Source organism: Egretta garzetta, unplaced genomic scaffold, assembly GCF_000687185.1.
Source record: "Egretta garzetta isolate BGI_Z169 unplaced genomic scaffold, ASM68718v1 scaffold16, whole genome shotgun sequence".
In the NCBI taxonomy this organism is placed as follows: Eukaryota; Metazoa; Chordata; class Aves; order Pelecaniformes; family Ardeidae; genus Egretta; species Egretta garzetta.
In genome coordinates, this window is record NW_009260022.1 from 417,510 (window position 1) to 442,927 (window position 25,418).

Here is a 25,418-nt window from a genome sequence, read left to right on the forward strand (position 1 = left end):
AACTTAACTCCGCAAAATATCAGAGCACCTGAAGGTATAAAGAGACTGGAATAAATATACTTTGTGCTGTAGACTACACGTACTTAATCTCTATTTGAATCTCATCTGCATAATATAGATCACAGGATATGTTGACATCGGCATCACTAAATACTGAATAAAGTTCTCAAACAATTTGAATAATACATTTTGAACTAATTACAGGGAGCAAAACCCATGCCTTGGAGAGTTTGATCTAGTGGGGATTTACATTCAAAATTAGCATTTTGTCTGTCTGAGTTAGTTTTGTAAGAATGAGTGAAATTAATTCACAGTAAGTCATGTATTTTGTGAAATAACCTATGTCTTTATTTTTTCTCTTTCTGCCACCTAATTTTAGCACTAATCTGATACTCTTTAGTTGCACAGATTGCACTGTGTAGATTTTGAATTAGGATCTCTGTCCCCCACTAGCTGTTCCCTCTGCTGGAAAGAATAGTGTGGGATTTAGTTCTCTCACAAACATTTGACTCTCAGATTTTAATAACATCTTAATCTAGGCTAAACCTTTCTGTAATTCAACCTAGTTCTATTTCTAGAAAGAATTTAGAATTTACTATTTTTTTGATTCTTAATTACAGAAATTAACTGTTTCTATAAGCAGATAGCCAAAACATTTCCAAGGGCTTTCACCATTTGGAAAAGAATGAACAAGGTCACAGGTGGCGATAATTCTGCTCCAGAAGCTCCTGGGTTCCACATAGAATAAGGATTATTTCTGATGATTCTTTTTCTTCATACAGGAAAATTTTGCAGAGTCAGACTTTTTGTTTGTTTTTGGCAGGATATGAACGAGGTCCTTACAACAGTTGAGAGAGAAGAGCAGTGGTGTGTGATGATGAGCTAATTCACCTTTCAATGAGATTTGAAGTCTGACAACCTTATCAAGAATTAAGATGTTTTGCTTTCAGTCATTGCCATGACACTCATTTGTGTGACAGTTTAATGTTGAAATTACTGGAGCTGCAGGGGATCTTTCTTTATCTATAATCTTATTATAGCTTCCGAGTACATCTGAAAAGTGATCTCTCAGATATGTTACATTGCTGGGTGAGGAGGACAGAAAATGATTTTGGTTTCTTAGACTGCTGACTTCCTCATCAACAGAAAAGTTTAATGTCTGTAGAAGCTGGAAGCTGACAAGATCCATGTCTTTCCAAATGTATAATTATAGTTGGAAAATTGCTAATTGATCTTGGTTTTGAGACATTAGACCACAAAATACAGTGCAGTGAGAAACTGATAAAGGAACACTTTGCAAATAGATCGACATTCTTGAAAGTCTGTTTTTTTTCTGTGAGGTGGTCTTTTTTTTTCTTGATTAAATGTAGGCATTCGTGGTTTTTAAGTGGTCTTGTAATGGAAAATGAAACAGCTTTATAGCTAATCATATTTGAAGTACTGTCTGATAGGCTTATATGTCTTATGATGTCCATCACGACATATCGACAAATAGCAGTACCACTTTCCACCATGATTACATATTCCCTCTGTTTAACCAATTACAACTAGTTTTTGTTTCAAACACTTCTAATCTGGATTACCCTTCTGATGGTATAAGGAACTTCTTGTTATTTTTGAAATTTTAATTTACTTTCCTAGTTTTCTGGTTCAAAGAATATTACTGGCAATAGTTCTATTGGTAGAATTGTTTTGGTCATAAGAAGTGATCACAGCGGGAGGAAAAGCAAGAATACAAATGGAGTGGTGTCATCCAGTGGCCAATTTCTCACAAAAGAAGCCTTACCAAAGCAATGATGAACCTGGCCTTTATTTGATATAGTAGCACTGCTGGTGTGCGCTCTGCTGTACTTGCATGATCACTGTGGCCAAGACAGCTTATCACAGCTGTAAAATCAACCATTTCCTTGGATGCTTGCTGAAGGTTCCATAAATTTATATATAAAAATTCTGACTTGCTCTCTCCTTTCATGGTATTGGGTAAAACCCCAAACAAAAAGGAATCTGTCCCACATCCAAAATTTTAATTCATGTGGATATTTGGCTAAACACTTCCAAAGCTTGTCACACTTATTTACTTCTTTGAACTATTTTTAAAGGTAAAATAAACCAATAAAGCTATTCAGATGCACAGAAGATCCATGGAAAGAAGGAGGGGGGGGGGAGAACTGTAAAAAATACATGCATAACTTAAAAAAGGATAAAACACTAAATATGTCATCTTTTTAGGGTAAGCATCACAGGCATGCTATTATCAGTGCTGGACTGATAACACTGGAATGAAGGGGAGAAAAGAAGGCAAAGAGAGTTTAGGAAAAACAGAACAGGATAGTTTAAAAAATAAAAATAGTATCTTTGAATTTGTGGGACTGGTGACATTTTTCATGAAACAATATACACTGTAAATAATTTTTTTGTAATTTAACTTTGCCAGTGTATACCACAGAGATATGATTTAAATTATGCTTATTCTATAGACTCAAGATTTTTATCCAGATTAAAATAAATCCCAAATCCTGTTTATCCAGTCCATGCATAATTATGTGGAATTGGTTTTATCAAAATACATTATGCAATGAAACATAATCAGAGAGACGTAGAAATGAAGCAGTGGGGAACAAATGAACAAATAAACAATGTTCTCAGCATATTTCACCAGCAGATCTTTAAAGCTAATTTTAAGTTTAGTCATTCTGAATGAGCATGAAGTATTATCTTCTGGTTTTCAATATCAAGTGTAGGATTTTCTTTAGGAAATCAAGTTTATTTAGTCTTAGTGAAGTATTAGTTCTAAGGTCAAAAGTTGGGTGTTTTTTTCTTTTCACTTTTCCTGAATTCCTAAGTATATTACTGATGAGAAACAAAAGCATCTTTTGAAACATATTCTCTAATATTATTTATATATATATATGAGTATGTGCGTGTGTATACATTGCATGCACATATATATATATAAAATGTAAATTTTTCATGCATTTCATATTTCAAAGTAGAAAGAGGACTGAGTTTTTGAACTTTATTCAGTTTTCAGTCAGGAAAGAAAAAGAAAGACATTGGATCAAATTCTGCCTTCAGATATTTGCAGAAAGCTCCCAGTAAATATTGACAGGAGTCAAACATTTGTCTGAGGACAGTATTAGCCCTTTGGTGTGTAAATGCAAATATTTCATGCAAAATTAAGTTAATACCACATGCAAGTCCATCTCGTATGCACATGGCTTATAGGCAAGAAAACTTCATTGGTGCTTGTGCTAACATGCATATATGGTTTGAAGTAAGAGCATTCACGCAAAGGAAAATGCAGAATGATCAGCATGGCAACGTTGTCAGAGTGACATTCCTATAGAGCAACTATCAAATGCAAACCAATATGCACATGACCTTTTTCGGGCAGAGAAGCATGATTTGAGTTGTGGGGTAAAACAGTGATTAATAAACATGGTTAGATTAGCATTTTTTAATGCCTAATTTTTAGTAACCATTTTGCCCCACATCTGATTCTACTTGGATTATTTCCCCTTGCTATCTACTCCTTCGTCATGCAAAAAGTTACAGTTAAAATTAGAAAGCATTGAACAAGCTCTAAACCCGACAGATAACATGGATATTCTCCACACTTTATACTGGAATTAAATTTGATATAAATACCTCCTGCTCTTACCAGTGGGTGGTGTTATTCCATGTATTTAGGTATGAAGCAGACAGGAAAGAGATAAATCTTTCATAAGTACAACATAAAGCACACAATTCTTATATTATCCTTGCACTAAGTGTAATATATTCTAACTCACTTTCTAAGAAAATTAAGCAACTGCCATAAAACTTGAGGAATAGAATTGTGAACAGAATAAGAAATAAAATATAATAAAACAAGATACTAAACTTGATTTTTTTCACATTTTATTTAAACAAAGCCTCCATACTGCCTCACAATCATATTGCAGAGTATGGACTGTTTAATCCATTTAGTTAGTATTTCACATTAATGACAAATCCAAGACTAATTCCAGTACACCAGTTCCTGCATTATGCAAAGTTTAACCTGACAACATCCATATTTAGTTACTATTTCATGTGAAACAGGTGTTCTTTGTACATCCATTAGTGGTAATGAATTAGTTAAGGTGTACATGATTTTGTAATATCTTCAGAAATAATTCAATGAGCTACTTTAGGCTTAGGCTGCACCCACCTGCAGCTTAAGGGCCTGATCCTGCAAATTGCTGAGTACCCCACAATCCCATTGCCATCAGGGGGAATTAGAGCCATTCAGTGCCACACAGGATGAAGCTACTGATGCTGCCTTCCACTGCAGTAATCCCCAGCAGAGGTTTATACAAGTATCCTTGTCCTGTGCTGGACATAATATCCCTCTGGAGGGGATACTCATGGAAGTGGGAGGTGAAGCCAAATATATTTAATTTGCTGTCTTACTTTTAAGATCTGCTTTACTTAATGGTAACCATAAAGTCAAGCTGTCAGTGATTCAGCTTTATAAAAGCTTTTAATCAAGACCATTGTTTCTGCTTACTGCATAGAAGTGTACCGCTCTGACAGTCATTCACAAATGTATGTATAGATACCACATGGAAGCTGTTTGAATTTATGTCAAAATTTTGGAGGTTGATTTCTGGTTACAAAAAGGTATAGTTTTTCTTCTTGTCAACTGTATGGAGAGCTCTGCAAAGTCTCTGTAACTCAGAACAGCTCTGGAAAGCATCCCTCTAGAGACACAGATTCACAGATCCTTAAGATGCGCAATGCTCTCAGTATCTTCAAATCTATGTCAGCTTTTCAGAAAAAATGTTCCTTTCTCCAGAAAATAAGCCAGAAATATAGATGCTTACTTTTGCTCATTAGCAGATTGTTATGCCTTTTTAGCTGGCCACATAATATATTTTTCTACAGGAAGTGTTTACAGCTTTTTTATCAAGAACAGTGTTGTACCTGAAATGAGATTCTGTGGATTGCTAAATGGTTAGTAGCACTGTATTGACTTTCAGTGCAGAATTATGTGGTTGTGAATGTACATGAAATACTGTTCAGACTATCATATGATTAGAATATTTCACTCTGAAAAGAGCAGCTCCTCTCTTCCATCCACCCCCAATATACCTCTTCTAGATTACACGATGTGGTTTTGAAAAAGAATTGATCTCCACAGGTTTTATAGAAGAGTAACTCTGTAGATACCAACAAAGGTACTCTTGTCTGATACTGGAAGTGGAAAATCAGGTCAAAGAACAACCAAAATTCTGGAACACCTATGTCTGAAATAAGAAACCTATGATTTTCTTTTTCTTGTTTTATGCTTATAATGGTCAACTACAGTTCTCAAGAGTTCCTGTGCACAGTGAGAGTTCAGATTTCTGATACAGCATGTAATAATCTAGGCAGTTAAATATTTGGATGCCAAACCTCTAATGACTTGGTTTTCAATAACTGGTATATATCCACCTTCTTAAGCTTGTAGTTTTATGACTCATAAATAATGAAGACTTACAATCTCTTTCTAAGTTCTCATGCATTTACCTATTCTTCAGCATCCATGCCTGAAAACCAGAAAAACATACCATGTTCATGTCAATGCCATTGGTGTATGTCCACGCATGCTGGAAGTATTCCTCAAGTCGCTGCCGCAGAGGGTTGGGGATTTGATGAAAGCGTATAAACTCCTTTACTCGCAGCATCTGCATGTGATACCGTGCAGTTCCCGAGTAGAGTCTTTGGATTATTGCAGATACATTTCCAAAAATACTAGCGTACATTAAAGCTGGGTTAAATAGAAACAAAATTTCCTTAAGTCATATCATTGGGTTTTTCAGATGATGCAACAGTTCTTATAAAATACTTTGTAGGTAAAACAGCTCAGATGAGACTAGTAACATTTTCAGAGATGTGGAATTGATTTACCTGAAGCTTTTTATTGATTTGATTGCATCAGTACCAACTCAGCAGATGAAGCTGAAATATTAAATTGTAATCAAATTGGTAATATTTATCTTTGGAGATTTGTAGTCCTGAATTTAGTGTTGTAAATTAGGGTCATCTAACTTTATGGACTTCGGTAGAGCTAAGAACTAGGGATTAAGGTTACGCACAAGTTAAGAACAAAGGGCAGATTTAAGAAGGTGTGCATACAGTTATAGGTTCAGGGTTTAATTCAGCAAATAAAATATAATCATGATTATCAAAAAATTGTGGGCTATGGTTTCCTAAATCCACTCAAAACTCAGCTTCCTACCCTATACAGGATTTGCTTACAGACACTGATACACAACACAAAACTTCTGACAGTTTGCATAAGAGATTTTGAGTAGTCAAGCAACTTGGTTACTTCCTGACAATGCATGAGTCACAACATATTCTTGCATATAACATTGCTTTCCCTGGGAATTTGCCCTTCTGGCTGTATGCTTATAATCTTATTAGCTTAGACTGTTAAGTCATTTGCTCAAACGCTGAGGAAAAAAAGAAAAAAAATAATAAGATAAAACTACTTACAGCCAATCAACATGACACAGATGGAAAAGATTTTCTCTGAGTTGGTGTTTGGAGACACATTTCCAAATCCTACACTTGTCAGACTGCTGAAGGTAAAATAAAGTGCTGTAACATATTTGTCCTTGATGGATGGTCCAGAGCTTGCATCACTCTTATTGTAATGCTTTCCTAATTGTTCTCCTAAAGAATCCAACCAGCCAATCTTGTGAGCCAAGTAAGGTCTTTCTACATTTCCAATGGCATACCAAATGCAAGCAAGCCAGTGTGCAATTAGTGCAAATATGCACATAAGGAGCATCAGAACTGCAGCACCATATTCTGAATATCTGTCCAATTTCCGTGCTACCCTCACCAAACGCAGCAGTCTAGCTGTCTTCAGAAGACCTATTAATGTTGTTGTCTGTAAAAATAAGATATAAATAGAAATTGATTTTCTCTGTTAGCAAATGTACTTTCATGAATAGTCAGCATGAATAAACCAGTGCAAATTTCACTTTTTTGGGGGAATCAGCAAAACCAGTAGACTAACCCATTTCAATGTCATCTTAATTTCATTTTCTTTAAACTATCAAATTTGTTATAAAAACAGTGAGGAAAACGACAAGAAATGCACATTTTAAATTAAGATATATTGAAGTTGTCATTGCCTGCTGAATACTCTTTCATTTTGAATATTATTCTTGATCTGGACTCTTCAATCCACCCTAATGGACTTAAATGATCCATTAGATTCATGATATTTTGGCATGCTAGAGTCTGTAAGTTACTGGAACTACTCATAATTATATGACTGGCCTTGTAGGTAATAATTACTTATGATGTTTGAACAAATCTGTATGACTATATTTGATCCTAACTTGGAGACTCCTTGCAATGCTCTGTCACACATGTTCTAGAATGGAGAAAGAATAGGGCAGAAATGTCGCAAAGAGTAAGCGTCTTATTCTGCAAATATTCTTCCTGTTTGTAATGATCAGAACACTCTATACAGGAAAAAGAAGATGAACCATTGTGAATAGAAAATCATGAAAAAGTTACTGTTGCCAGACTCCAGATTAATTTTCTTTTTGCATCTTTCATCCTGAAGCTTGCAGATGTAGTGGTAGAAGCCACTAATAAAAGTACTATACCATTAAAAAAAATACGGGTCAGTTATAAACCAGGAATATATTCCAAGAATTTTAGTGCAGACCTGCGCTATGATACATTGCAGCCCCTTTGAGGCTCTTATATTTTTAAAGGAATCTAAAGTTTATGAATGTAAATTTACAATTTTCAATCAGTAAATCATTTTCATACTTGTTAATTTCTTGTAAAAGAGATTTACAACATTGTAAATAGTAACTACTCAATTTCAAAAAGAACTCAGCTACCTTTTTCACTCCATTAAGTCTGAACATATATCAAAATATTCAGTAAATGTCAAGACTGAGTAAGTTTTTTATAAGTTTTTTCTTCATTTTTTTAACATGCATGTATTTTACATAACACTTCACTGGAAAAGTTTTCCGAGCCTTATAAACCACTGTGATGGTAGAATGTGTCATGTTAAACCTTTCTTTCAACAAGTACTAGACTAGTTTTTATGTTTTATTAAATGCTTGCATTTACCATGTTTCTGAGTAAAATCTCAAAGCCCTTGGAAGCAAAAAAAGAGGCTTCTTTGCTGTATTTGTCAGTGGAGAGCTCAATATGATGTTATTCATATTTTCTGAGTAAATAAGCAAGAGGATAATGTAAGGTAATACTGGGTAACACTCCTTGGTTCAACTTAACACCACAGAGAATAATTTCAGGGTGAATTTCTCATTGCCACATAAAGAATGCTGTTTCGTTGATTGTGACATGACAGTCTGAAAGACCATATCCTTCAGAAAGTTATGCCTAGGCTGAGCTTCAGCATGTGAATATTTCCATTAGGTACACTTTTTTTTGTAAGGTAGATTGGGCTTAAATATTTATGATCCCTTACGGAAAAGAGCAATCTTAAGAAATGCTAATGTTTGTCCTCAGTGGGGTGTTGGAACCATTCTATTACAGATGTAGTCATATCTCTACACCATGCAAGAGGCAACATATTCTTGCAGTGCCCCTTGAATAGATCAGAAGGTAGATTGTGAATCGAAAATATGTCAACAGTGTTCCATCCCATTCTTAAGATAAGGCTTGGTAATATTACACATCCTCAGTGTCAATCCTGTGCTGAGATACTGCATCTTTGTGAGCTCTGGAGTATGCTGGAGGTGTATAATACAAGCAAACTCCATCTCTTCAGGGTGAAATCAGCATGAGTGAGACTAGACATACTTGAACCCATGAAGAAACTCATCCTGAGTCTGAATTTTCTTTAACACAGTGGAGAGGCTTTGACACTAAAATACAGCTTAAGTAGAGGCGGCAAGCACAATCAGTATGTTCTGTTGTGCCTTTACATGCTGTCCACTTCCCAGTGTAGATGTAGCCTTCATAAGGTAACAGTCCACCTCCCATCTGTCATTTGGCCAGGGTACTTGGTGTCAGAACTATGCCTCGTGCAATATAATTTCCTTGGCGGGCTGGAATACTTTGCTCAGCATGGCACCCAAGGAGGCAGAGGCCCTACTCTGTCAGTTACTCACCTTACCAAATCTGGTGCCAACAATTAATGTCTGCAAATAGCAATCTGATAGATGCCGCTTTTTTTTCTGAATTGCTTGCTGCTGTGTTTTCATCATACCTAGCTTTATCTGCTGGACCACAAGTTCATGTGGACTACCCACATCAGGTTTTGTTGGTTTTTTTTTTTTTTTCAATAGCAACATTTACTGTGAGCCAGAAGCACATAGGAATCTCATAGCTACTGAAACTGTGAATCCGAATTGGTAGAAGATGCATACAGGATAATTTTCCCCCACTATAGTATGCTCAGTGCAAACATCATTCCATTTATGTAAGGCACTTAACTGCCTAATCTGGAATTCATTAGGACCAGAGCACATATTTAAGTACCTTCAGGATCTAAAATACACACAAGACATTGAAGAAGTCTTTTTTAATTGGTTACATTTACTAAAAAGATAAAGGTCTTAAAGTAATACCCAATTTTAATAAATTCTGCCAAAACAGACATTCTATTATTTCCTCAATTTACTCTTTCATTACACATAAACAAAATTATAGAGAAAAGTAAAAATGTTCAGCTTAGATTTCTCCACTGCACTATTTATGTATTCCAGTTTGCCAATCCAACGTTTTGTTAACCAGTATAGCCAACATAATTTTGATATTTTTGCCTTGCTTGGTAATTGTGCTATTTAGCCTTTTAAAATGCCTTTTGATCTTTTCTAGTTAGAGTACAGTCAGGAAAACGTGGATTGAAAGTGCATTGTTTTTTTTGTTTTGACTTCAGTAACAGCATGAAAAATAAATAATACATCATGCCTACATGTTTCTTTCCATGAGCTAAGTAACCACACAGAAGACATCTTTAGTTGTTTTGGAATAATTGTTCAGTTCTGCTAATAAGAAGCTTGAGAAAGATTAGAGTTCATCAAGTTTTTACTCGCCAGGGGAAAAAAATGACCTTCTAAAAACAGGAGTTCATGGATACTACATTTTCTGTGTATAGGTCACTGAATTTATTTTACAAAATGCTTATATATTACAAGGGGGTATCCTTAACTCTGATTAGTCAGCAGGGGGATGTTTTGGTGGACAGCAATTGATTAAAGCACAGTTTGAAAGAGGAGGGCATCAGTCCATCTGATTGCAGAAGATATCATTCAGAAGTGATTATTGTATCAGACTGGAAAGGGGAGCTGGTATCACCTAATTAATTACCTGCATAAATGGTATTCTACCTGTGCAAAAAGCCATTTACCACTCATGACTTTCTCACTGATGGGCAAATCCTTAGGGTTCTTCTAGATTTTTGTGTTGCTTTTTTTTTCTTTCTTCATAACATCCATTATAATTAATGTATAAATCTATAATGTCATCTCTCATTTGTCATTTTTTTAAACCAAATAAGCCACTGAGGTGTATGAGTAGCTCAAGCTGTCTCTTCCAATGTGCATTAATGTGCACTTTCTTACAAAGTATTTCATCTGCTAGGGTCCTTTCCAGCTTCCTGGTATTGTAAGGTCCACAGTTTCTCAGTAATTTCCTGTCACCTACATTTTATGTTAAAACCATCATCAACCTTCTACCTTTTTTGCAGCCTGTAAATAAATCTACTAAATATGAGTACTATAGCATCAAACAAAGTTAAGTCTTTTCTCTCTCTTGGAAAAATCTCTTATACATGCCAGAATTTCGCCTTTCAGTCTCTGCTCCATTACCTTAATAGCCTCTTCTGAGCACTGTGTCATTGTTGAAGATCTTTATGCTGTATGCATCATGATACTGAAAATGTTAGTACAAACAGCAATTAAACAAAAATATTTCAACTAACCAAAACTTCTTATTTATAGCAGGGTACTGGTACTTCAAGTGCCGTTGATAAAGGACTGCCAAAATGGTCTATGAAAACTGCCTGCTCAAGCAGTGCTGGAGTTCATCTTTGCTTCATCTTGAAAAATAATCAAGGGAAGAAAAAGTTGATGCTAAATGCTTCTATGATGTTAGCCAGCCACCTAAATAATTTCTGGAGACTCTACCCTAATGCTGTATCATCCTGGACTGTACTCAGTCCAGAGAGTTCCTAATGCAAAGGCAGACAGCCTGTATGATCAGCTATGCAGTCTTTAGTGTAAAAGACTTGAAATTCATTGGAACAGGTTTTCCAGTAAATTGCTAAGCTGAACACAGGAAACTATATTACTCTCTTCCTGAGATGTTTTCTGAGCTTGATTTTCAAATATATATTATAATTTGGAAGGGGGTAAAGTACTGGTTCTATCAGTGGAGATGCAGTCAGGACTATTAGGTGCAATCTCTAATTCCAGAAATGTGGGATTCTTCAGCTTGCTTTTACAGATACACTGTGTAATGGAGTGAAGACATCAAAACTAAGGGAAGAACAAGAGTACTTTGATTTATATGTCTTCATTTTAGCCAAAATCCATCTATTTTCTTGATGTATTGCTACAAATAGAAGACACATTCACTCTTATGTTTTGTGAGTATTCTGGATGTATACATCATGTTATTTAATTTTATTTAAATTTGCAAAAGCAAAATCCTTCATGGTTTTCTGCATATTTCAGCTGAGTGTTCCCTCTGGTCTCAGTTTAGTAGAACTATGAATATGAAAATTTTCTTGCTACCATCACTTGTCTATGTTTTATTGCAGCAGGTTCTAGATGAAAGGGAAGAAACTCTGATTATCTATGTATACATCTGATTCTTCCCTACAATGTAGCTGTCTTTGAAGTGAAAAGCTGATCAATACACTTAAAAGGGCATTATTTAAAGTGCATATATCTAAAAATATCTAGTAATCTTAAGCATTCCACTTGTAATGCACATCATCTATGTGTGTGCTTTAAGGAGCTGTGTTACTGCAACTATTATTTGTTTAAAATCCAGCCAAGACTCCTCAGCTGAGCAGAATGATTAAAAATATACTACCAAAAGAATAGAAAGTAAAAAGTCCATCTACTCATTATTTTTATCTTCCCAAGTGTCAGGGATGTCACTTAACTTTTAAAATACACAGAAGAGAGAAAAGGGTTTACTACCAGCCATAATAATTTTCTGTTGATTCTGCTTAAACAGAAAAAAAATATTTAAAATTATGTTAGTTCCCTATTTTAAGAATCGGAAAGTTAACTCTTTTACTGTGTTGCTTACCTATGGTTGACAAAGTATGGCTCAAATGGAAGCATTCAGATAGTGCTGCATGTGGTATTTGGATTATTGTCTCCTGTCCTTTCTAGACACAGTTTGATATCAAGGTGTTTTAAAGCTGGGTGAGCACGCATGGAGCTCTCTTTGGAGCTTATGTTGTTTAATAAAAAGACTGTTTGATACAATTGTTCGTAGGGGATCTTATTTGAAGAATCTCTAGATAAGTGAAAAGAGCTATTTCATAAAAATGATAACCCTTATGACTGAAAAAAATCTATTAAATGAAAAATCTTCCATTCTAACAGTTTTACAGTTGCTTCTTCTTGCCAAACTATCAAAAAGGGGTCATTGAGGAAATATAGTTAGCAATGTGGAGGCAAAACTGCAGTAAGTAGCAGCTTAAAGTAAGTCATTGACATATTCAGTACCATGAATGAAAGAGAGAAGTCACAATGGCATGATGAATTGGTCATAATCTGTATAGTTTCATTGCTGCTTAGGTAAACAAACCAGTTTTTCCAGATAGTGAAACTGTTCAATTACTAGGTTTCAAGGGAATAAAGAATTAGTTTGCTTATATCTGCAATACTGAAAAGGTCATTACATAGTCCAATAATTTCTGTTCGAGGTTCCATGCTTTTGTATTTGTATACTCACCTACAAGAATGCACTTGTTTGCTAGTTTTCTGTAACATTATCTTACGTTAAAGTTATCCTTTTAGCATTACTTTAGCACCTGGCACTTTACTCTTAAGGATATCTGTAACAGGGGAGGTGTGGAAGAATGATATTCAGGGTCAAATCCAAAGAGCATTGCTTCAATGAACTTTGGAATTGATCCCTGTTGTAATTCTTGGTGTTCCACATTTCCAATCACTGAACATAATTTTTGGCAGTGATGAGTGCTCAGTGATCAGAAAGGGATGCAGACCACACCTGAAGGGGAATGATGTGGTCCAAGTCAGAAGTAATGCCCTTGTCAAAATGTGTGTCTTACATGTGTCTGTGCTATCAAAACCACAGAAAAAAATCTGCAGAAAGACCGAGACCTACTGCAGACAATGAATGCAAAAGGTGATCAAAGTTTCTGTTGAATCTCAGCTTTTTAATCACCTTCTGAATAGAAAAGTTCCCTTTTGGTAAGAGAACAATTAATATGTTCTCTTGTCCTTTATGTTACTCTCTCTCTTCTGATTGCATTCCTTTAACAAAAGTTATTTCTACTGCATGCTATTACCTACGTGTTTCTCCAGATTCCTCATTTACACTAATTGTGTATGCTCATGTTCAAATTAGTAGGAATATCACTATTGATTAGATACTTTACTGTTGATTTCTATGATTGCTGAATTAGACAACATTTTTATAATGATTTTTCAGAAGTACAGGAGATGCTCAGAATTCAGATCAGGCCTTTGGGGTAGACATAAAAATATTTGCTGTCACAGCAAATGACTTTAATAAAAATGAATTAATTTAAAAATGAAAATGTTTCTGCATTCTCTGTATCATGACACAGAGGTGTACAGTCAGAGCAGTAAATTTTCATGCTAAAAGTTGCTGATTAATTTGTAGATATCACCTTTCTCTTCGCAATTAATGAGATGCACATATGGTCCACAAAACTGTCTGTTTCCCTTACGTCAACATGTGCAAAATGGTAATTGCAAGAAACAGACTTTTGTCCTTTGAAAAATGAATGGTTCATATTTTGCTTGGTTTTCTGCTTGTTTGTTTGTTTGTTTGTTTTTTAACTACTGTATTCTCTGCATCACACAAAACCCCAATTCTCTACTTGTCAGTTCACTTTTCATCAAAAAATATGTTATAACTTTAGCCCTTCTTAAATTAAATAAAATTCTTTGGCAGGAGGCAGAACTGGGTCAGGCATCCAGAACATAGCCTATGTTTTATACACCTCTGGGCAATTTTTGGATGCATATATTGAACATTTTTTTAACCTATTGTACAGATAGGTTGAGGACATTATTCATGTCTGGCAAGGTTAACCCCATATAATGTATTTTTTTCTTTTGGTAGTCCATATTTTTGATAATATAGACAACAGCCAAATCTTTTTGTTAACTGGTATAGTTTACACTACAACTAATCTGTTTGACACTGAGTAAACACCTGATCTAAAGATTTTGAACAGGGAAAATTTATATTAATGCTTTAATGCCAACACAATACTTATATACATTATGAGCAGTTTTTACAAAGCAAGCAGCAAACCAAAAGAGCAGTTCTTAAATAAAAGCATTTGAACAAATCCTTCATACATGATATATTTATTTCATTATTTGTAAAGATAGTATGAAATATGGTATAATTGAAAAAACCTAGCTGAATTGTTCAACTTGTTCTCCTATCAATGAAAGCTAATATTCTACATTATTCTACTAAGGAAGATTTAATTTTCATTTATTTTAAACGATGGGGTGGAACTACTAAACAGCTTCTTAACTGACAAGCAAAAAAATATGTAAGGATCAGATCATTGTAGTAAAGTCAAAACTTAAGATTTCAGGTTTCTTATTCATTTAAGCTTACCTCTTCAGAGCCAGAGCCAAAAATCAGCAGGTCAAAAGGTATTGCAGCAACCATGTCAATTAGGAACCAGCCTTTGAAGTAGTGAATTGCTATTTTTGCTGGATCACTTACCACTTCTTCATTCTGGTTTACATATGTTGTTCTGAAGTTTATTAGAATGTCAATGATAAACATAATATCCACAATTAAGTCTACAACATTCAGTGGGCTGCAAGAATATCCACACTCTCTCCTCTTCCGTTCCTCACTATCATTCAGAAGGAAGGCCGCAGAGTAAGGGGTGAATATGGCGGTGTATATAACCAGCAACAAAATGAGCCAGTCCCAGACAGCTTTGAAAGGACTATAGTGCAATATAGTAAACTTGTTGATTCGAGGTGTCTGGAGTTTATATTCTGGTAGAACATCAGCCCCTAAGGATAGAACCTAGAAAAAGAAATATACCATGTCAATAATCAGGCAGTGTATCGATTCCTACTTTCAGTAAACTTAGCAAATACAGGACAAATTTAAAAAGTACTTTATTGTAGTTTTGAGGATTAAGCTCCAATTACTCGGTGCTTTGGCAAACTAAACTTCTGTGAAATTCATGATCTCTGCCAGGTCAAATAAATTCATTGACAATTTTATACAGTAGGTTGATTCTTGTTCCCTGTAGCAAACATTAAGTGGCATATCTGGTCCATAAAATCCTCATAAAAAACATGTTATCGAATTCATTTATCCACAACATGGTAATCTTGCCAGCCTGTTCCTGGCCAGTGAAAGACTTTTCTTGCAGTGATGTAGTGTTTTTCTCCTAAAGCATGATATCATCGGCTTATATTCACCATAAAAGAGTCTACACTCATTAGAAAATGTTTAGGCAACCAGAAATAAAAAAGTTAGAGAAAGATATGTGAGTGTCCTTGACAGCTATCTCCACTTTGACTTTTGTGGTGCAGAAAACTTTCACTCAGTCTATAGTTCTAGTACAGCTAAAGGCATGACAAAGAATGGTACCACAGAAGTATCGCCTGCTTCACTTCTACTTTTGTCAGTGCCTAAAGCTTGTTATCATTCCTTTACAAGTGTGGATTTTCTATCTGTTGGTGTTATCTAAGTTGGATTTCAATTTTACGTGGAAGGGATTATGTTTGCATGCATTGCTTGATTTGCTGGCTCTAGAAGCTGAAATGTTTGCTTTGTTGCAAAGAGCAAGCATAGTGTGGGCACCAGATGAAACAAATTTCCTTTGGCTGCACCTCCAGTCTGATTGAACTCTGACATGAACAAAACCTTTAAGGATAAGAAGATAAATTACATTTTCGTCTCTATTCAATGCTTGGTGTAGATATAGAGACTGTCAGCCATGATGTTAATTATTGCCTTCTGTGCTGCAAGTGCTCTCCAAATCCTATGGGACAGAGATCACCACTTCATTTTACACAGACCAATGAACAAACATCAGGTGGTGACAAACTTCAGTTTCTACCCATTTGAGCAAGTGACACATTCAAGAAATCTTATACCCATCTTCTACCAGTTACTTCTATTATTCCTTATTCCTCTGCTAATTAAAAACAATGCTGTTTAGAAAATCAGATATTTCAAAAGTATTTAAAATGAATAATTCTACTGAAATCAAATGTTGACTGGAAGGAGAATTACCTTGTCAGCAGCATTGTCTTCTTTTATTTGCTTTTTGTTTAGCAGTAAGTGGTTTGGGATTTGAGATTTCAGTTTGTTCAAGATTGAGGAATTTCATGCTCCTCGACCTTAATCTTCTAAGATTATAAGGGTCAGCACACTCCTTTCTGTTTAACTTTCCAACAGCAAGTGTTGTATAAACCTTAGATCCTATTCTTAGCAATCTAAATGACACTTCTTATTCAGGGAAGTTCTACTCTGAAAATGTTGTGAGAACACCAGGGTTAATAACCACTCTTCTCCTTTGAACTATGAAGAAAGAAACAATTAAGCCATCCAAAAGATTACATGGTACCTTCAAGCGGCCATTAAGCACCACGCTGAGGTGATGGTAGAGGCTGTTCATTTATTTTTTTATATTGTAACTAGGACTTGCACTTAACTAATGATGCTAGCTATTTTTTTTTAGGCATTAAACACACTAGCCCACAGCAAGCTGAAGCATAGGTATTGCTAGTCTCTTAAGCAGTCTTAATACTTTCAGACCCCCACCTGGTGAGTTGACAAGAATGTTTTCCTGGCATTTGAGAGCAGTGTGAGTATATGTGGCAAGAGAGCTGCTGTTTATAAAATTTATATCAGTGTTCTCCTGCTGGATTTTCAGACAATGAAGGAAATGAACAATAAAGCTTACTTCACATGTTTCTTGCAGTTGCTTGAAAATTCCAGCCAGTGTGCTTCACTTCAGAGCAACAAATAATGTGAAATGGACTTATTCCCCTGAAATCTGGCTCCTGTTCTCATTTTAGTCACATATATTCCTAGGTTGCTTTAGACTGAATTAGCTGAAACTGAAGAGTACAAAACCGAAAACTCTAATAGGGCAAAATGAGGAAAGAGCAATATAAAAGTCATCATAGCAGAAATGGATCCAGATTTTCCATGCTAGTTTCTTAGATACATACAACAGGAGAGGCTGACTGACGGTTGTGAGTTTCATATTTGTAATGTGATATAGAACTTTACATTGCTGCATTACTTACTCCCATGCAATGAAAATTGAAAACAAACACTCATTATGGACTACATCGGCCAATTCCCTCAGGACTCTGGGATGCATCTCATCAGGTCCCATGGACTTCTGTGTATTCAGGTTCCTCAGGTGGTCACGAACCTGGTCTTCTTCTTCTTCTTCTTACTTCACATGTTTCTTGCAGTTGCTTGAAAATTCCAGCCAGTGTGCTTCACTTCAGAGCAACAAATAATGTGAAATGGACTTATTCCCCTGAAATCTGGCTCCTGTTCTCATTTTAGTCACATATATTCCTAGGTTGCTTTAGACTGAATTAGCTGAAACTGAAGAGTACAAAACCGAAAACCCTAATAGGGCAAAATGAGGAAAGAGCAATATAAAAGTCATCATAGCAGAAATGGATCCAGATTTTCCATGCTAGTTTCTTAGATACATACAACAGGAGAGGCTGACTGACGGTTGTGAGTTTCATATTTGTAATGTGATATAGAACTTTACATTGCTGCATTACTTACTCCCATGCAATGAAAATTGAAAACAAACACTCATTATGTAACGATTTCTGTTTGCTGGATCAAGAGAAAGAAGATGGGAGTTTGTCCCATCATACTTCCACATACATAAAAAAGAGAAAACACATTATTTGGTTTCATATTGGCAGTTTCAATAGAGACTGATTGAACATGAGGTGAATTTATGCTTTTGCTGTTGTGTGACATCATTGCAAGGCTTGGGTACTGGTGTCCAATCTTTGCCATCTTGGCTCACTGGAAGACTTCTATGTACTAAACAATCCCCTCAAAAGACCTTTGCTATTTCTCATTGATTAAAATAGATATTGACAAATTCAATATTAGTGAAAAGACATTTTATTAACTTATCTCTTCTGGACAGTGAAATCCTCTGTATAGGTTGGATTGTAAAACAGGTGGCTTAGGGAATGAAATGTGTTTAGGAGTAAGGACCAGCACTGGGACAAGACTAAAGTACTGCAGTGTTAAAAAGTCTTTGAACCTTGGGATTGACATGATGAGAAAGCCAAGCTTCCTCGCATCTTACCAAAGAGAAGACTATAATCCTAAGTATCAAAAGTCATACTAGCTGCAATGTTTTTCCTCTTAAAAAAAATTTTAGGGGTATTCAACCTTGATGAAATACCATCACACACTGGTTTTTCTGGTGAAAGCAGGTATGTATTTATAACTGGTGCGTTTTACAAGCAATATTAGGTGATAAGATTTATTCTATTTGCAATGAGAAAATTTGGAAGTTAAATAAACTGCATTGCATTTTGCCTTTGAGTGAAGAATCCTGATTTAAAATTCAACTTTTCCTGTGTGTTCTTGTTTATCCCATTCACTGTTAAACCAGCACTGATGCAAGTTAGAAGACTTCATTCAAACGCATTTTTTGACTGAGAATCTTGTTTCAGGTGTTTCAAACAGATAGGGCTGGTAAACATCTTTTGCTCTTTCTAAGTTCATGTGTTCACTTTCTAAGATCACAAGTTCAAGGTGGCACTTATTATAGAAGGGCTGCAATCAGATACCCAGAAAAATATGGATTAAGATCAAAGTAACTGTCATGAATTCACACATTTTTAGACAGGCTTATCTTTCTGAAGTGTTTGATAGCTTTTAGCTTCTCAAATATAACAGTAGTTCACTGAAATTAAAGAAGAGACTTTTAAGAAGAATGAAAATTTATTAATGGCTGGTGTTCTATTAAGCAGAAGAAGAAAGAAAGTGTACGTACTGGAGGTACTATCAGGTGACCATTAATTGAAAAAAAAAAAAAATCAGTCAGCCTTTATCACTTTAAAACGGGTTACACTGTTTGTGGTGTTAACTTTTTTTTGGCAGTTCTAACATCTTTCCCCTCAAGAAAACCTGCCTGGTACTGGATAACATTTCTGCCCTGTGCTGTCTTCAGAAGACCTTATGTTGCACAGTGTTTCTTGGTGAAGTGTCCAGGGGCCAAACTGGGCCTGGCAGCACATCAGCTGTATGCTTCACTGGATAACTGGTCTGCATTCGGGACTCTTGTTATAGGCTTTGCAGCATCACATACAGCAACAGTGTTTGACACTTCTTGGAGTAATACAAAGATTTTTCCCTGTACAATTTCTTTTATACAATAGAATATGTAGGCAAAATGCTAGGCAAGATGTTGGATGATCTGTGAATGCCATTGAGTTTCTCAGTGATCTTAGGCAAGCTGACATTTAACCTCTAACTTCTGTCAAGTAGAGAGAATAAGATTTACCTACTAAACTGAAAGCATCTTGCAAAGGATAATGAGTGGAAAGCATTCATAGAAGCTGTTATGCAAGAGCAATGAGTTATCATTCTTACTCCTCTAAATTTAGCTGATTCTTTTTATTTTTAAGATTCACATAAATATTTGTCTTCTCTTCTCCTTTTACTTTTGAATTTGTAACTCCTTTGAGACACTTTACAGTTTACTTTTATTTCCTTCATGAAAACACATAATTTTTATTATCTATAATGCAAACTGTACAATTTCAAGAGACTCTGAGAGACAATGTCCTGTGCAACCTGCTCTAGGTGAACCTGCTTTAGCGGGGGAGTTGGACTAGATGATCTCTGGAGGTCCCTTCCAACCCTTGCCATTCTGTGATTCTGTGATTCTGTGATAAGCCGTCTGTTGTGAATATCACCATGAATTGTTAAAGAAACTTCTGTCAAACTACTGCACAGATTTACATTATGGTTTCCTAGCTATTCTAGCATTATATGAAAGGAAGTGTGGGGTAGGGTTATTATATGCTGGAGCATGGCTCTTCAAGCAACTGAGCACATGAACATGCAGAACAACCTGAAAGCATGCCTGATGCCTTCAAGAAGCACTGAACTCACTTTGTGAGTGTAATGTGATTGCACAGGCCAGATGCTATAAGCAACTTATTCAGAAAGCATTGGACATTTTGTGTTTTTGCTGAGAATTCTCAATATTTTTGTGTTGTATATTTCCAAACAGACAGCAGATACATGATTAATCCACACTTACACAAACACTATGTAGAATATTCACAAGCTAGGTAAGACCTTTCATCATGGACAGAACTACCACACACCTGGAAAATTTGAACAAAGAGCAATGTTTACAGGTGGAAAAACAGACATATGGGGTGGGGGGAAAACCAACAGTTGTAAGGTAGATGGATAAAGAGCATATCTATGCAAAAGGTAGATGTGTAAGTTCAATTGGTGCAAAGCTTAATAAATCAGCTTTTCAGAAAGATACTTTCCTATGTCTCATGACAAAGTGTGTCTCATATGAACTGTATATTTAAAAGATGTGGTTATATTCAGTACGAAATACTGTTTTGTCCCTGCTGCTTGTGCTACAGATGAATTAAAGTAAAGCTTATATTAGCAACATTAGCTCTTGCATAGCACATTTCATGTTAAGAGAATTTCATAAACATTTAATAAAGCTCGAACTATAATTGTAGTCCCAAATTACTCAAGGACTTTAAAATAAGCATTTATCTCACCCATAAAACATCTTGCGTAAAACTATCGAAATTGAAATACAATGTTAAAATGATTTATTTCTAAGAAGTACAATATGACATGAAAAAATATTATTTTGCCAATATCTTCCTGGGCTCAGTCCAACACTAGGCACACAGCCCTGACAGATGAATGGATGATAACTCCTGCATCTTTAAATCAGGGAAGCTGTAGCAAATCTAGAAACATGTCAGCTCTTTGTGTGCTGAGAGACTTGAATATCTTTATTATGAGTAGAGTTTGAAAAAACTTTAAAATTCCTCATTGTATAAAGTGTATTTAGCAGCCAAGATACGAGATTTTCATTAAAATGTAAACAAGATGATAACGGAACCAGGGCAATTCTATTATCGACATTATTGTAGCTGGTCAAAAATAGGAGAAGGAATTTGGAAGAACTTTTGACTTTTCAGTTCTTCTAATTCAAATGTATTTCAAAGTTGAATCAGAAAGCCAAAATCATCCATGCTTGTTATCTAAGTGTAACAGTGGAAGGTGACTACATAAATGGAATGTAAATAAAGAATGTTTTGTTTTCTCAAAGAACATAGGCAAGAGGTGACATGAGAACATTCATACCCTTCTCATTTTTATAGGAGGTCTCCCTATATTAAACAGATCCTGCTTGACTAACCTGATCTCCTTCTACGACAAGGTGACCCGCTTAGTTGTCAAGTGAAACTCTGAGGATGTAATGTACCAGGACTTTAGTAAAGCCTTCAGAACTGTTTCCCACAGCATTCTGCTTGAGAAATTGGCTGCCCATGGCCTGGACAGGCATACTCTTAGCTGGGTAAGAAATGCTGCATGACTGGGCCCAAAGGTTGTTGGTGAGTGGGGTTAAATCCAGTTGGAGGCTGGTCACAAAGGGTGTTCCTCAGGGCTCAGTGTTGGGGCCAGTTCTGTTTAACATCTTTATCAGAGACCTGGACAGGAAATTGAGTGTACCCTCAGCAAGTTTGCAGATGACACTAAGTTGGGTGGATGTGTTGATCTGCTTGAGGGTAGGAGGGCTCTACAGAGGGACCTGGACAGGCTGGATCAATGGGCTGTGGCCAAGTTTGTGAGGTTTAACAAGGCCAAGTGCTGGGTCCTGCACTTGGGTCACAACAACCCCATGCAATGCTACAGGCTGGGGGATAAATGGCTGGAAAGCTGCTTGGCAGAGAGGGAACTGGGGGTATTGGTCGACAGATGACAGAATATGAGCCAGCAATGTGCCCAGGTGGTCAACAAGGCCAAAGGCATCCTGGCTTGTATCAGAAATAGAGTGACCAGCAGGACCAGGGAACTCATCCTTCCCCTGTACTTGGCATTGGCGAGGTCACACCTCAAATACTGTGTTCAGTTTTGGGCCTCTCACTGCAAGAAGGACATTGACGCACTGGAGTGTGTCCAAAGAAATGCAACAAAGCTGGTGAAGGGTCTGGAGAACAAGTTTTGTAAGGAGTGGCTGAGGGAACAGGGGTTGTTTAGCCTGGAGGAGGCTGAGGGGGGACCTTACTACCCTCTACAACTGCTTGAAAGGAGGTTGTAGCGAGGTGGGTGTTGGTCTCTTCTCCCAGGTAACAAGCAATAGGACGAGAGGAAATGGCTTCAAGTTGTGCCAGGGGAGCTTTAGATTAGATATTGGGAAAAATGTCTTTACTGAAAGGGTTATCAGGCACTGGAATGGGCTGCCCAGGGAAGTGCTCAAGTCACCATCCCTGGAGGTATTTAAAAGACAGGTAGACCACGTGCTTAGAGACATGATTTAATAGTGGTCAGGTACAGTTTGACTCGATGCTCTTAAAGGTCTTTTCCAACCAAATGATTCTATGAGTCTATGATTATTAGGCTAGGTTAATCTCAATGACCTCTCAGTAATTTCACAAAAAAATTTAAAAGCTATTGGAATTAAAGATTTTTTCCAGCAGCATTTTTATCTCTGTACAAGTTTATTGTTGGTGACTAGGAAATCAAGGAAGGTAGCATCTACTAAATTTTAGTAAAGGTAATTTACAATTCCTATTTGCTTTCTGATGCAGCTCATGGTGCAGAACAAACATTGTCAATATTATTCAAAACCCCTTAGAACTCAAGTACAATCTCTTCCTTTTAACAGGTAGTTTTGAATGCATTTTCAGATCTTTCTTAACAAGGCCAATAACAGTATTGAACCGGAAAAACTGGGAAAAATAAAGAACTGAGAAACATGAAGCAGACACAGAAGCTAAAGCTATTTCCTGTAATACTTAACCCTTTTTATCCTGACCATAGACCTTAAGTCCAAATGATAGTGCAGTTCAAAAAATGAAGCAGTATTACTTCAGCTTTAAAAGAGGCTATGATTTTGCATTGGAGATTTTATTAGATTTGCAGAACTCTCTTTTCTCGATGTAACCTCTCCTGGCTCTCTTTTCACCTGTGTATTGGTTCTACTGAAGCTACCAATCAATAACTAGTAAGGACATCTTTTCCCTTTTCTCTTTTCATACCATTGACACGAGACCCCTACAGACTGGACCTCTGAAAGACATCTCTGAATCTAAAAAGACCTAAAAAAAAATATTACACAAGTATTACTGAGCAAATGGAAATTAAATCAACATTTGCTCCCTGGTGGTAGGCATTACCTAATTCCCCAGAAGACCATAATGGTCTTTCATATTTCAGTCATCTTGATGATCATCTGCCTTGATGCTGACATGAACGAGTAATAAGATGACACCAGTACTGAAAGAACGCTGAAGTGCTTTTGATTTAGTGTGCCCTCCAAACACAGCATTATATACTGCTTTCACACATCAACTTTAAAAGACATTTTTATGTGTAAAAGTACTAACAGTGGGGCAGTGGGGAATGTTAATATTTGTCTTCATGTTTTAGTCTTTTGTCTGTATTAAATGTTTTAAAATTATGTAGTATGACAATTTGTATATAATGCTGATACTTAAATTTCTCAGTCAGACAGTTTGAAGTACACCCATGAGGTCTTATAAAACAGTGTTTTAATGGCCTCCATATTTTTTAAGTTAAGCTTTTCTTAAAGAAAATCTGCTGCTGTGTGAAAATATGACTTGTCCTTGCCTGTCCTATATGTTTCCCGTTTGGGACTTCAGATACAAGAGGATATAAACCTTTCTTATTTAAACAATGGGCTCAATATTTCTTTGTTTGCAGGGTCAGAAATAGCACAATAGATTTTTTTTTTTTTTTTTGGTACTATGCCCACATATTCTCCAAGTGTAATTTCAGGTAGGCATTGAAACAGCACTTTTGTTATTAATGGTTGAATCTGAAAAACTCAAAGTTTATCTGAGTGCAGTTGAATAATTTTTGTTCCAGAAGTCAATCTGCCACTAAATAAAGCTATTTTAAATTAGTCAAACACAGACTTTGTGGCATTCTCAACCTAATTGGAATGCAGAAACACTTTAAAGGTTTTTGGATATTCAGTAAATTAATAAACTGGAGAAGCTGCAATTTGGTAGGCAATGAGATAGTGCAAAAGAGGAAAAAAATGGATAAGTTTTAAGTAGTATGTGTAATCTATTTGATCTAGTGTTAAGTAATTTTTACAATAAATGTCCAAAAATTTTCAGTGAAGTTGAATGTTAATGCTGTTTGATGGTGTTAAAATTTAAGAAAAAGAAACATTCTAACTGACACCTAGACATACACTCTTAATATATTGCCATAAAAATGTCTAATTTGATATTGAAAAATCCACAAGGAACAGAGACTGACATTGATTTAAAAAGGTCTTGTGCACATACAACATAAGGGTTTTGATATGGATTCACTGGTACAGGTGACTATTTTGCTGGCTACAATCCTGCTTTCTGGTGCTCTGATTCCTATTTAATCTCCTGCACTGTAATATGTACAATTTGCATAGCTGAAACTGCAAGCCTTTTCAGATGGAAAGACCGTAATCTCAAGCCTTCCTCAAAATGCCTGTTTCAAATTGCTCATTTCCTCCAAGAGAGGAGAGAAATGTTGTTTTCCAGCCTTTGCTGGGAAGGCTTGTGGGAAACAACACTGGGAAAGTAATATGCTGTCAACAAGGTTTTACATGGCTCTTTGCTGTCCCTGTTGGCTGAAGTTTTAATTTTGAAGCCTTCTGTAGCTTCAGTGTTAATTGCACTGTGATAGCAAGCTGCATTTGAGCTAGAATTGGAAGGTCTTTAAAATACACTTTTAAAAAAGACACAAACATATGAAATAGACTGTATAGTTGTAAGAGGGGGTAGATATATAAGGATCAGCCTGAACAGCAGAAAAACTTTTACTTGATGTTTTTCTTTCTGTTTATCATAAATTTGTATTTTAATATTTTTTAGAATTAAAAATGGTCTCTCTGTATATCTTTCTCCTCTGCTCTTCATATTTTTCTATTTAGAGCTGTC

The 25,418-nt window shown here is 35.9% G+C and overlaps 1 protein-coding gene across 1 annotated transcript in view; it reads right to left on the minus strand.

Moving 5' to 3' along the window:
• KCNH7 (potassium voltage-gated channel subfamily H member 7) overlaps positions 1-25,418 on the minus strand; it is a 240,203-nt gene that overhangs the window by 35,940 nt on the left and 178,845 nt on the right. The window contains exons 7-9 of the mRNA XM_009640740.2: positions 14,827-15,252; positions 6,505-6,904; positions 5,574-5,773 (exon numbers count right to left, since the gene is read on the minus strand). Coding sequence (XP_009639035.1) covers positions 5,574-5,773; positions 6,505-6,904; positions 14,827-15,252 — 1,026 coding nt within the window. The remainder of the gene's footprint in view (positions 1-5,573; positions 5,774-6,504; positions 6,905-14,826; positions 15,253-25,418) is intronic.